We start from the raw sequence: 13496 nt of genomic DNA, 5'->3' as shown, positions 1-13496 counted from the left end.
TTCATCTCTCCCTCTGTCTCCCTTCATCAAACACTGTATCCGTTTTCCTGTTTTTTTATTTATTTTTTTATTTACTTTTCTCTTTTCCTTCCTAATGCAGAGCACTCGTATTTAAGCGTTCAGCAATGTGGTGCAGATTCTGTAATTTAAAAACAGGTTGTCCAATCCATCACAGAGACAATGTACACACAGTGGTGCCATGCATCACTGGAAGGCTAGCGGATGGGGTGTGGGAGCAAAAAGGTTCATGAGAGGAAGGGAAACAGAGAAAAATGCGAGAAAACGACGGAAAAGATAGCAGAGAGTGTCATATAACGGATAACCTAAGAGTAAAAACACACGGCAATAGCTGTAAAAAGGACAGAGGTGGGAGTGATACAACAGGAGGTGCAGGGAGTAGATAGAGACACGCAGCTTTAGCTAAAGTGTTAGCCGGACAGCAGGAGTGGGCGGGACACACAAGCCCCCCTCTGCTGCAATCAAGCCCCTGTCACCATCTGGACGCCATTTTAAAACCATCAGCTTTGGCTTCCCATGTAAACAAGGGCACGACCCCAGACATGCTCCTTGTGCTAAATGGGCTCTTTCTGGCAGCTGCAGACCCCAAAATGGCCGACTTTGTGGGGTGAAAACAGGAGCCAGAATGGCCGACTGGCTGTATTAGAGAGGAGGGCGGTCTGTGCTTCATTACTGAAGCGTTTCCCACTGTGTGAGGAGGATGTTGGCTTGTCATTTATCCAGAATGTGTGTTTGAGGTTGTGAGCTCAGCGCTCCAACAACCCCAGAAGTAATGACTTTGAGGGAAAAAAGGGATTCTTGATGTCTGGTTCGATTGAAATTTAAAATTGCACAAGGAGGAAATAGAGAGACAAGAAAAGGGGCGATGTGATGGATTATGAGGCAAATTAATTAAGAAAAATATGTTTTTAAACGATAAACCAAGCATTTCACAGGTATCATGTGGAACATAATCTCTAATTCATATGTAGAATTTAAAAATATGTTGTAACAGTAGGGACTGCTATCTACAATATCCTTCTCCATGAATTAATATGCAAAGAATTTGTCAGTTACTTGATTAGTAATTGGTCTACATAAAGCTGTTACAAAATAATAATAATTAAATGCCAATCTAAACACAGAGTTTTAAGGGCAAGTTGATGTGTTCAAATGACCTTCATTGTGTAAAAATGAATAAATGTCTATATATTTTTTGCCTTTTGTGTTATAGGTCACTTTTTTTGTGCCTTAATTGGAGAGATAGGACAGCGTATAGAAGCAGAAATCAGAGAGAGAGAAAGAGGGGGGGATGGCATGCGGGAAGGGAGCCCCAGGTAGGATTCGAACTCAGCACCACCCACTTGTAGAACTATCGCCTCAAACCACTAACCACCACCAGCGCCCACTTTTTTATTAAACCTTTTTTTTTTGACAGGAATATTCCCAATGAGATCAATGTTAGCTTTTAGAAAGGAGTTCAGGCAAAGTAAGGAGCTCAGAAGCATAAAATAACCTTCAACAGACAACAGACTTTAAAAAGGAGAATACTGAACAAGCACTGTTTGGCAACAACATACGCATTTGTGAGCTAATCCATATTTCTGTTAAAGCGACTGTATCTCACTGATAATAAATTCCGTTTAAGGTGACTAAAAAACATAAATGGACGACTGAAAACCAAGAATTTCTGTCAAACTTCTTAATGGTTTAGAAAAGTTTAATCTCTATTATAATCAAATAAATGTTTAGAATCTTAATTTAACAGATTCTTTTTATTACATTTGCTTAACGCATTTTCCCAAAATAAACCTTGGCTGTTGATGTCCTTTCACCAACAGGTCAACTTAAATTGGCATTAAGATAAAGTCAAACAAATAATGATGTGTGGATTACGAGGAGCAGATTATTGCGAAGTATGATGTGCTTACATGAGTGTGGGACACAGATATGTAGATGAAGTCTGTGACAGAGAAAAACAGAGGGAGTGTGTCAGAGTGTGTATCCTATGGGGGACTGTGTGTGTGTGTGTGTGTGTGTGTGTGTGTGTGTGTGCGTGCGTGTGCGTGCGTGCGTGCGTGTGTGTTTGTGTGTTTGTGAGCAGCACAAAGAGAAACAGTTGAAGATCTGATGCAAAGTTCAGATACGTGCAAACATGAGTGCGTGCACACACACACACACACACACACACACACACACAGCCCTATCGCAGGCACAAGTATGATAATGACATGGAAATGACATGGTAATGATATGGTAATCCAGCAACATTATTCTGCCCACCAGAGACTGGGAGGGAGAAGAACCTGCCACAAACTGCACTCACACACATGCTCATGTACGCACGTATGCATGCAAACACACACACACACACGCACACACACACATACACACACACACACACACACACACACACACACACACACACACACACACACACACACACACACACGAGAGCAGAGGGATAGGGTAAAGTGTATGGAGTGACATGGATAAGGAGAGTTGGCCTAGAGTGGGGGGAAGGTGTGGGTCGCTGTCAAAATGCTGAGGGTTACAAGAGTATACACTTCTTTTGCAAGTTAGAACAATGTAAAGTGCAACACTTCATAGTTTTCATAGTCTTCATAGTTTTTGATACTTCATAGAAGTATCAAAAACCGAGCCTCAAATGTAAAAAAAAATAAAAATAAATGACATATCATCAGATAAATAGATTGAGTGGAGCTTCTTTTTTTTTAACCAAATACAACCTCTGATGAACTGTGTGAAAGACGTGCTCCTGAGAAGGACTTTTTATTTATTTATTTTGTCAAGCTTCTTTCCAAATGTTAGGAATGACCCTTGAAGCTCAAAGGTACGTATATATTGATAACTATAAACAGAATATATTGATTCAATGAAGTATAAAGAGTTTTAAAATCAACAAAAAACAGACATAAAGCATCCAAACCAAGCAGATCATCTCAAAGCTGCTTACCATTAACAGACCTTTTCGTACACAAGCTGCAACTTTTTTCTTTGAGAACAACACTGCCACCGTCTGGAGAGACTCTGCACTACAAGAGATGTGGGATATAGTTTAACCTGGATGGAATTAAATTGAAGTGTTATTCAGGAATGCCGATCCTGTGAGTTTTTTTTCCATAATATGTATCCATCAATCAGTTAGTATATTTCTGTAGTGAAAAATCACAACAAGGTTATCTCATGCAGAAAACACCAATGGCTCCCAAGCTTTTTCCTAGCCGAGCCCTGCAGGACCCAAATGGAAAATAAAAGATGCATTGCTGTAAAATAAAATGTACATACATTTTAAATGATGTCATTGTAACCTGAATTACAAGTGTTGCTGACCTGAGTAGTGTTTGAGTGAGGAAACAACATTTTTTCCCCACACTTTTATCTCCTTACCTTTAAATAAACTCTCCAGTACGAGTGTTTGCATTATTTTGGTTAATATGAGCAAATCTAATTTTAACAACCTCAGATCCCCCTGACTTTGGCTGCAAACTATGTAAAATAGGTAACATTTGTGTTGCATGTCAATGTAGTACTGCACATTCTGTTTAGGGACCAAAAATACCCTATACTTCACCAAAACGATAAAAAGGAAACTTATTTCCACACACTTGTGTGCATTTGAATATGTAACATTGCAGCATAAAGCCCAAACAAACATGAACACTTTTGATGGTGTTTCCAATTGATCACATTTTTGTTTATTTGATGATTGTATATGCTGTAAGTGATAAGAATAGAATAGCTGTGTGTATTGTTTTGGTGGAAATAATCTGTTTTGAGGAGACAGAACGTGGTTTTGTGTTTCATTTTGCAAGACGTTTGTGGAGTTTGACAAAGGAGTGACTCTTTTCAGTAGAGTTAAAAGTTTTAAGAAATTGTGCCACAGTTTCTGGGGATGGGTTTAAACATTTGGGAAAACTAAAGTTTGGATACAAAAGTATCATTTTTAGTAGAGTTTGTATGGTTTTGAATATAGTCCTTGAGATGTTTTGTATTTAGTGTAGCCTATATGTTATACATTTTTCGTTGGAGAATTAATAAACCCTAGTTTCAGGAACTGTGTTTTTGTAATATAGTGAAAAACTGAAACCTTAATGGATATTCAAGTCAAATCCTACTTCATGGAATATTATCCACAAAATTTTTGTTTTTCTTTGATTGTATACTTTTCATAAATAGTCTACTGAATATTAAGCTACTAGCTAGGCCTACATGTTAGCTTCATCTCGTAGTCATGTGTGGTGCAGCCTATTTTTAATTTTTAATATTTTATTAATTTGGCTAATTCCACTTGCTGAAGAAAACCAAAATGCGTTGTGCAAAAGCTTGCAAGTTTACTGTGAGTGAGGATTTCTTAAGGGAATACAAAAATAAAGCTGAGTCTGAGAGGCATTTTCGTTCCTCGTTTCCTTTCCTTCTTACTTTCCTCTCTCTCTCTTCCTCCCTGGTTGTCAGTGTTTCCCTTGCCGCTTCCCATTAAGTGGCTTTGATTGACAGCTGGGCTATATCCATGCAATATCACCCAGCACACGTTCCTATTCCCTCCTGGAGCCTCCATCCACCGGTCAAATTAACCTTCCGTGCCGATGGGAGGGGGCCCTGCGTGGGCCAATCAGCAGGTGATTAGGCCGGGGGTGGGAGGGGTGAGGGGTCACTGCGATGGGGCCATCGCAAGCCTGATTGGTTTCAATCAGCAGCCCGCCGCAAGGACAGCTGGGAGCTGAGCCGCGGCGAGCGCTAATCAACGCGTCCCACAGTGAGGCATGAACAGAGACAGAGACAGAGACAGACACACACACACACACACACACACACACACACACACACACAAGGTAGATTGGCGTGTACACACTGACAACACTGACATTTACACACAGGTGAGACACACATAAACACACACAGCAAGACATGGGAAGCAGAAATGAACAGTCAAGAGCACAACAGATAAACAGAAAACCCCATCATGGAAAACCAGAGCAAAAAAAGGAGCGAGAGAGTGCAGGGAGAGACACACATTCAGAGAAGAGAAACCACAGAATCGCACACTAAATTGAATGACTAATTGCATTGGATTCGTTAATTTGACTACTGGCACATCTGATAGGGGGCCCGTGACATTGGTTAGCAATGCTCTGTCCTACAAAAACTACAACGCCTCCTCTGTGATGTCTCAAATGTGGAACATTTCACATTCTCTCTGCTATGTCCGATGTTATGGTAATTTTTGTTTGAATCTCACAGCACAGTACTGACCAATTACTGATCAGATGAGACAGAAACAGCAGCGTAGAAGAGCTGTTTGGTAGGTTGAAAGTATAGGGTTGACACACTTTTCTGCTTTGGATGTGTCTATTTATGGTAGCCAGTGCTACTGTGCCTACTGAGAGGAATGTCTGCAGCTTTGGTTGTGTTTCGATTTCACTGAGCCATTACTGCGGCTCTCATGAAATGATTTTTCCAAAGGCGATAACTTGTGAGTTTCTGCTGCAACAGTGAAACCCAATTGTCATGTTGACCTTTTCTTTAACTGTCTTGTTAATGTGTTATCTCTGTTTGCCTCACATGGAGCACAGAAATCAAACACCTCTTGTAATGACATGTTCGGACGAAAGTAAGAAGACCAAGAAAAGCAGGTTCTCCCTTTATTCTGAAGAACTGTTACCGAAGGGAACATATTTCATAGTTTCAGAGAACCATGAGTCATAAATCAGCTTCTGATGAACTCTAAAAGTGTAATGTGTCCTTTCATTATGAGTAACGTAACAACTGCAGTCAAATTGCCATAATGTTATATTTGCATTCCAAAAGTAAAACACCAGTTAATAATCACATTTTGAAAAAATATGTTTCCTTTTTTTAATAAATGATGCATTCTCTGTTTTAGTTTCCTCAGGTTCGGATACAAGCCACTGCAGTTTTATGAACCACTTATCTATCCAGTAAAGTTCTTCAATCTTACAATAATTGTCTCAAAACATGCTCAAAGTTTAAATCTGACAAATTAAATTGTTAACTTAATCATTTATACTAATAAACAACTTAAAACTTAGTAACCAAAATCATACAGTTGTGGTCATTTTTGTCCTGAAATCATACCAAAGTATAAGAAAATATTTATAGGCTAGCAAAAACTGATGTTCACTTGAAGTTATTTCCTACACTGTCCACCATAAAATGATTTGCAACACAATTTATGAAACCGTGCGCACAGATTGCAAATCCTTGTGTGCTAATTTGTAAACTGTGGAAATAAATAAGAAAATAAAATGTGTACATTTTTATTTATTGTGTTTGGTTATCTTGATATCCCAATAGATCCCAATAGAGTTTAAAAAAAATTGGCTTCTGTTTGTCATAATAATAATACATTTATTTACTTAAAAAAAATAATGTTTACAAAGAGCTTTGGCAGACAAAGCAAATACATAAACTCATGACAAGAAGAGAACAGACATCAACAGAGGGGCCAAACAGAGAGTCCAAAAATAATATAAATGCAAATAACAGGAATAAGAGAGATACAACAGGCAGGTATCAAGAGGCAGTTAAAGCTAAAAAAAATAAAAACAATACAATGAATGACAATTAAATAAAAATGTTGTTGACTTGTTGTTGTATGTTGACTTTTTTCAACATTTAAAAGAAAAACAATCACTGCTTATTAAAAATCTTGAGCCAGCCAAGAGTTTCGTTTTAGATTCTCATTATACTTGAACCATTACTTTTCTGTTGCGGTTACAAACATTGAAATAGATTTAAAACTATTGTCCATCACTATTAAGTTTAAGCTGGCATACTGAAAAATCTCCCTAACTGTTTCTTATTGTTGACATTGTGGTCATTATGGCACCTAGTGAGTTGTGATTTCGAGGTTTGAGAAAGAGAGCATGATGGCATATCAGCGCTCATGCACAGGCTTTGATCCTTCTGTGGATTTTACATCTGCGCCTCAACATATAAAGCAGGGTTTTCGATCCCTTCCAAGTCCAATGAAGATGAGACAAAATGACCATCGTTCTCATCGATATTGCCACCCGAGGTAAAATTTCTAACATCTCGGCGGAAGGCGCTCTGTGTGTTTGCTTTCTGTTTGAACAGAATAATATAACACTTTGTGATGAACTGACAGAACAGGATGCCGTATGCTGATAGGAGAATGACAACCATCTCCACTGCTGGTAGGTACTTGCCTGTAACATTGAGATACACTGGGCCAAATATGATCCAACAGATGAAGTAAATCAGCATACTAAAGGTAATGAACTTTGCATCATTGTAACTCTGTGGCAGCTTTCTGCCCTTAAAAGCAATACCAAAGCAGATGAGAGCTAAAAGACCAATATAGCTTAACATGGCTCCAAATGCAACGAATGAAGTCTCATTGCAAATGAATAGACGTTCCTTATTGTTTAACGACTTCTTCCAATTGGGTTTTGGAGACTTGAGGGCGAGCCACAGGGCACAGATAATAACTTGACCCAACAAGCAGAATGCAATAATAATGTAAGGCTGATAGAGCTTCTTCAGGACTCTCTGGATGCTGGGGTCAAACTCAAAGGCCATGATAATCTTGAATGACTTGACCATGACGCAGGAAACACTTAAAGTGAAGCTTAAGCCAAAAAATACCTGCCGAGCTTGGCACTGCCAAGGCTTGGGTTCACCACCAAATAATGGCACACTCACAAATGTGCTAATCAGTGAGAAGAGGAGGAGGAGGCAGATTGGGCCAACCGATGAACGAACAACAGGAGTATTCCAGTGTGCGAGGAAGATGATCCCAACAATGAAGGTAAGCACTACTCCTAGAGCGGCAAATGCCAACAGTATTTCATGATAAATATCTCCCCAAAACATGAAGACAGTTTTCTTTTGGAGGCAACTGTCAGGAATACTGGAAACGTATTCAGTGGTAATGTTACACGGATGGCACTTCGAGGAATCTGCAGACACAGGACAAATGTTCATGAGAATCTTAAAGTTGGACGTATGCTCTTCTTTATTCTTGCGGTGCGTTTGTGATAAGTCTTGATGGATCACTCATGATTTTGTGTTGTAGTGCATGCCATCAATGTTACTGGTGATTACTTGAGTCTGATACACACCAGTGGTGTTGGAATAGTATTCCATGGGACATTTGTGGCATTCATAACAGCAATCAGGCTGCTCCGGTGCTGAATACTTCATGTAGCCTGGAGAACAGCTGTTTGAGCACCTGGATATCACATCTGTCTGGGAAAAGAAAGGATCCTCATCATTCACTTTTTGGGTAAATATATATAGGAATAGGAAGAACATAAAAACAACCAGTGAAAGTCTACAGCTATGCTTTAACACAGACTGTGAATTAGACTGCTCATTATCACAAAGCTAATCCTTATGTCACAAAATGCTAACATGTACTGTAGAAAACGAAGAGACAAAGAAAAGAAAAGCATAAATAAATAAGAGTAAAGTAATGCTTACAGGGTAGGCAAACTTACTGTGACACTTTTGAAATCTTGTAATGTTTTTCCTGGGATGAAAGTCAGATTCTTGTTTTGAATGTGATAATGAGCAACCATGTAGTTTGTGTCCAAAAAGGTTAGTGACGTCTGCTTCCACAGGACTACATCATATCCTGTGTTGAGGTCACCCCTGCTGTCAAAACGGTAGCTTTTTCCATCCATTTGGAACGTTGCTTTCCTTAAGGCTTTTCTTAACTGAAAAAGGAAAGTGTTGAAAACTGAGTCTGAAAATCATATTTAATTTTTCACCTGACTTTCAAGCAATCTATTTCATATTTTTAATCTACAGTCAGTGTTTTTTTCTTGGGATCAGAGTCATATTATCTGTAAAGTTTATACAGCGTGTTGTTAGCAAACAGTGGTCTACTTGTAAATTCAGCAGATACGGAGCAACATTTCCTTGGTTTCAGAAATGGGCATGAAGGTTATGGTTTTGAGGTTGACTAAAGGAAATATATTGTAATTTGATTGGTAAAGAGAATTTTCTAGATAATATCATAATATGTACGAGGACAGTGTTTCTATTTCCATGGGCTTACATTTATGGAAATCCTAAGTGGCCATGCATCCATACATTTTATTCAGTCAATTTTGGAGCACTCAGTACGAGATCAATATGTCAAGATAACAAGAAAACTACTGAACATAACTTGATGGGGAAAATGGAGAAGATATAATCACATACATATTTGCCTTTCTTTATTTTTTTCAGGGAGAGAGAGAGTGGGGAATGACATGCGGGAAAGGAGCCACAGGTCGGTTTCAAACCTGGGCCGCCCGCTTGGAGGACTACCGCCTCCATACGTGGGGCGCACGCACTAACCAATGCGACACCAGCACCCGTTATATTTGCCTTTCTCATTATACCTCTCATTTTTAAGCTTATGCTACTTACTAGCGAGCTAGCGAGCAAGTCATGCATTGTTTTCAAACCTAACCGCCTGAACTCACACATACTGTTACTACAAAACTTTCGGTGGTGTAACTAATAGCTAGTGAGTTACATTGCTAAGACAATACAAGTTTACTTTTCAATCTCATTTTGGTATTTTAACAATCCATTAACTCCTGAGTATCTGTCTCTTTGGCTGCTAAATGATCAAGAAGGTTCCTTGGCCATCTCTCTGTCATTTAGAACGCAGGAAGTGCTCATTGGGTTATTAGAGGTTATATACTAACAACAGCTGCCAACACCAAAACACAGTGTTATATGTGTAAGTTTTTCAAGACACCCATACTAAATATAAAAATAATGTTTACATAAAAGTACATGTTATGTACTTGTGTGTGTCAGGTTTGAGTATATTTACCTCCAAGGGCAGTAATCTCTGGGTTGTCCTACAGTCCCTGTTGACACAGAGGTCTGCAACAGCCTGAGCAATAGCTCTAACTGCCATCTCCACATTGACTAGAGATGGATATATCATCCTCATTAATTCTTTATTGGCTGTGTCATTTGGCTTTCTCTCCATCCTTCTCATCAAATATTTATACAAGAATGTATTGTTGTGATGATGGCCAGGGTTTACATCAAGATTTGTAAGATACTGCCTAAACCTGGCAGTGTTTCCAGATTTAAGTGTGAGCCCAAAGACTTTTCCCACATCACTCAAAGTATGGTTTGCCAGCACTTCAGCTGATTCCGACCAATTATCACTCGCCACCCAAACTTTCCCCCTTCCTCGTGGATCCTTGAGAAGCCTTCCGAAAAGGTACATCATATGGTAAGCTTTGGCAAAGGACACAATGACCTTCACGTGTTTTTTTTCAGTGATGCTTTTGACTGTCTCATTAATGCAATCATCTAGCGAATCGTCGACCAGAGCCTCTGGAAGAATGCTGGTGAAGGCAAAGCAGATTTTGTTGTTTTTTGCATGTTTCTGGAGGCGTTCAACTGCATAGCGGCCGGCTTCACTATCAGTTGCCACTAAACCAACCCAGGTCCAGTTGTGGCTTTTTAAAATATGGATGATGGCACGAATTTGGTGATCATCTTCTGGTACTGTCCTCATAAAGCTGGGGAAACGGGTTTTGTCACTGAGTTGACCACAAGTTGAACCATAACTAATCTGTGGAAAAAGCAGAAAGAATCAGTTAGACTGTAGAAATAACAGCAGTGACATACATATGTGGAAACTTTGTCTGTATGAGGAGAAGCAAGGACAAGAAGACAAGCTTTCAAACTTGTTTCAAATGTTTGGGACCCTTGGGATCAGAAGATTGAAGAAGTTGGGACCACAACCATATTTATATTTATACCAATCAGCTGGCAAGCTCTGTGGTAGAATGTGAAGTTACACTACCCAAAGTAAAAAAATATTCAAATACAATAAACAAGAAATGTAATGAAAACAAAATATAAAATTAGCGTTTTCCTTCCTGATCCTCAATATTAATATGATTTTCAATTATGTATTTGATGTGCAATTAATTGAGTAATTTTCCAGACATGAGTGATTTTGAAAGGTGGCTTTTTTAAAATAATTGTTTAATAATATTTGTCATAGACTCGCTGTAAACCGATAGTTTGCTGCAGACGCCTTTTCATCATGAGTCTGCTTAAGGTTTCTGCCTGTTAAACGGCAGTTTTTCCTTGCCACTGTAAATGCTGCCAAGTGCTGTGCTCATGGTGGATTAGTCTTTGTTAATAATATAACAGAGTATGGTTTAGAACTGCTCTTTTTGTCAAATGTTTTGAAGTAACATTTGTTATGACTTGCAATACAAATAAAGATTGATTGATATTTAAAAGTAATAATTGAACACTCAATGCAATTACAAATTCAGCATCTAAGATCATGGCACAGACATGATTGGTGTCAAGCGTTTCATCCAAAAGTATGATCCCAAATGAATCATCCAATGTCTTTAAGCTCAGTCGTACCAGTGGGATGTTTTCCAAGTTGAGTTGCCTTGTAACTGCGATGGATATCTCTGAGTAGTAAGCACCAACAGCAGCCAACACAGGTGGGGAGGGCTGCTCTGCTCCACCTATAAAAGTATCTGGTGTTGTATAAAGGACATGTCAAAATGTGAATTTTAATAGCTGAAAAAGTTTTATAAATCAAAATCTTGGTATTGATTCCATTCCCATTCAAATCGAGGTGTCTTTAGTTCAAAGGAGAACATACTCATCATAAACAAGAAAAGCTTTATAATTGAAATTGAAAAATTTTAATATTTATTAATTTTAATAAATATATATATTTAAACATTGGATATTTACTTTATATGGAGGATTTTCTAGCCAAATGCAGACAGCAAAGTATAAACAATTTTTTATAAATTAAAAAACATTGATAGAATATGTGTTATTTATCATGTTTTTAACTTTTACACAGAGCATGCAGTAGGTAAGATATTTAGAGAAAGAATGATCATTATGACACAAATGAAAAGCAACAGGAAAATAAAAGACAGAGAAAAATCAAAGCAAAACCTAACTCTTGTGTTTATCACAAAAAAGAACCAAATATTTTTTCTTTCTAACTTTACTTACTGTTTAGTTTCATAAAGGACAAGGTGTTTCTCAGGGAAGTGGTAACATCAGAGCAGGAGTCCACTATACGATATCCCAAGGTTAGGTTCCCCAACTCCCCCCTCCTATTTACCTCCTCCACCGCGTGTACCATCATCAGAGATTGCACCAGCCGAGGTAAGTGGAACCTGTGTGATACGATTTGACATATTACATCCTTATTCACCCCACTTTGACAATCACTTTTACAACACATCGTGGAGAGTCATAACATGCATAACAACTCAAACGCCAGGATTAAAATCACAAACCTGCCACAGGTCCCTTCATCACTTCCGACTCTGTATATGGGTCCATCAATGCTTTCATGGATTGGGAATAATCCACCAATAATAATGTCACCTGGAGCAGTGGCAGCATCAGAACCTGTGGTGATACACAACTGATTAAGTAAAACTGAGGCAAAAATGTAGAAACCAGAGAACTGCTTCATTTTTTTTGTTCTTTTAGATGCCTCAAGTCTGCTTTAAAGTGCCTCTCATTTCTTATATCTTCTCTCAAATTTCATACGGGAACACCTCTCCAATGTGGTAGCTTATCATATCTTGTTATTTTTCTCGTCACTGTCATGGGGTGTCACTTTGGCTAACCTATCGGGAATGTAAAAAATGTTCTCTTAGCTCTCTTCCTGATAAAACGACGAGGCTACAACTTTGGTAACATGACAGGTGATTACATGGAACTTGCTGAACATATTGACAACTGGCTTAAAACAAAGGACTATGCATGCTCATAGTTACAAATGGGAGTAGCCAGGCTGCAACGCCAGTGTCTAATTATTGAGTTTAGCGCAGTGACATTTTTGTATATTAATAGCATCTCGTCAAACTGAAGGTGTGAAGAAATAAAAAAATGTTACCAAAGAGGTTAGACAATACAATACCAAAGAACTGCAGGGTGTGATAAAGCCAGCTCTGCCTTCCTCATTGTTAAATATGTTATGATCTTCGTTCAAGTGTGTCACAGCTAAACCAGGTGATTTGCTTACAGGCTGCCAACCAATCTGTTGGCTCATTTCCAATGACTTTGTTTACCCACCAAAATAGGCAGAAATCTGACAGAAATCATACTGTTTTACAAAAAGTATGCAGCTATACTTAAAATGACTGGCACTATCTGTGTTGTTAACTGACAGGCCAAATGAATTAGCCTCACATTTGTCACCATATTTCATATATTGATGTGCTTGCAGGAGTTCAGCATATAGGTTTTGAGTTCAGCTGTTCAGCATATAGGTTTTGAGAATAAGGAGATTTTTCCAATTGCATGAGTTCACATGATGCAAAAAATGAAAATGATAATAATAATAAAAAAAGACAAGGCGACAGTAGCCTATAGCGTTTTTATACTCGGCACAGGAGAGTAGGCCTCGGCTAAATGTCAAAAAATGTTTTTGAAAGGCTATCTGCTGTGTACAGTTGGCGGTGGAGTAA

At 38.5% G+C, this 13496-nt stretch overlaps 1 protein-coding gene across 2 annotated transcripts; it reads right to left on the bottom strand.

Moving 5' to 3' along the window:
- Nucleotides 1-6282: 6282 nt before the first annotated feature.
- On the bottom strand, nucleotides 6283-12970 carry LOC109987695 (G-protein coupled receptor family C group 6 member A-like). 2 transcript variants are annotated; one of them, XM_065963879.1, is made up of 7 exons: nucleotides 12315-12970; nucleotides 12025-12191; nucleotides 11410-11528; nucleotides 9836-10594; nucleotides 8502-8720; nucleotides 8124-8250; nucleotides 6283-7961 (listed from the first exon to the last, which is right to left on the bottom strand). In XM_065963879.1, exons 1-7 carry the CDS (start codon nucleotides 12494-12496, stop codon nucleotides 6955-6957), a joined length of 2580 nt encoding a protein of 859 aa, XP_065819951.1. In that variant the 5' UTR covers nucleotides 12497-12970; the 3' UTR covers nucleotides 6283-6954. The 2 variants fall into 2 exon arrangements, with proteins under 2 accessions (XP_065819951.1, XP_065819952.1); XM_065963880.1 differs by having other exon boundaries at nucleotides 7821-8250.
- Nucleotides 12971-13496: the final 526 nt, after the last annotated feature.

This window comes from Labrus bergylta, chromosome 15, assembly GCF_963930695.1.
Source record: "Labrus bergylta chromosome 15, fLabBer1.1, whole genome shotgun sequence".
NCBI lineage: Eukaryota > Metazoa > Chordata > Actinopteri > Labriformes > Labridae > Labrus > Labrus bergylta.
The sequence above is the reverse complement of the archived record's forward strand: the minus strand, read 5'-3'. Positions and strand labels throughout refer to the sequence as shown.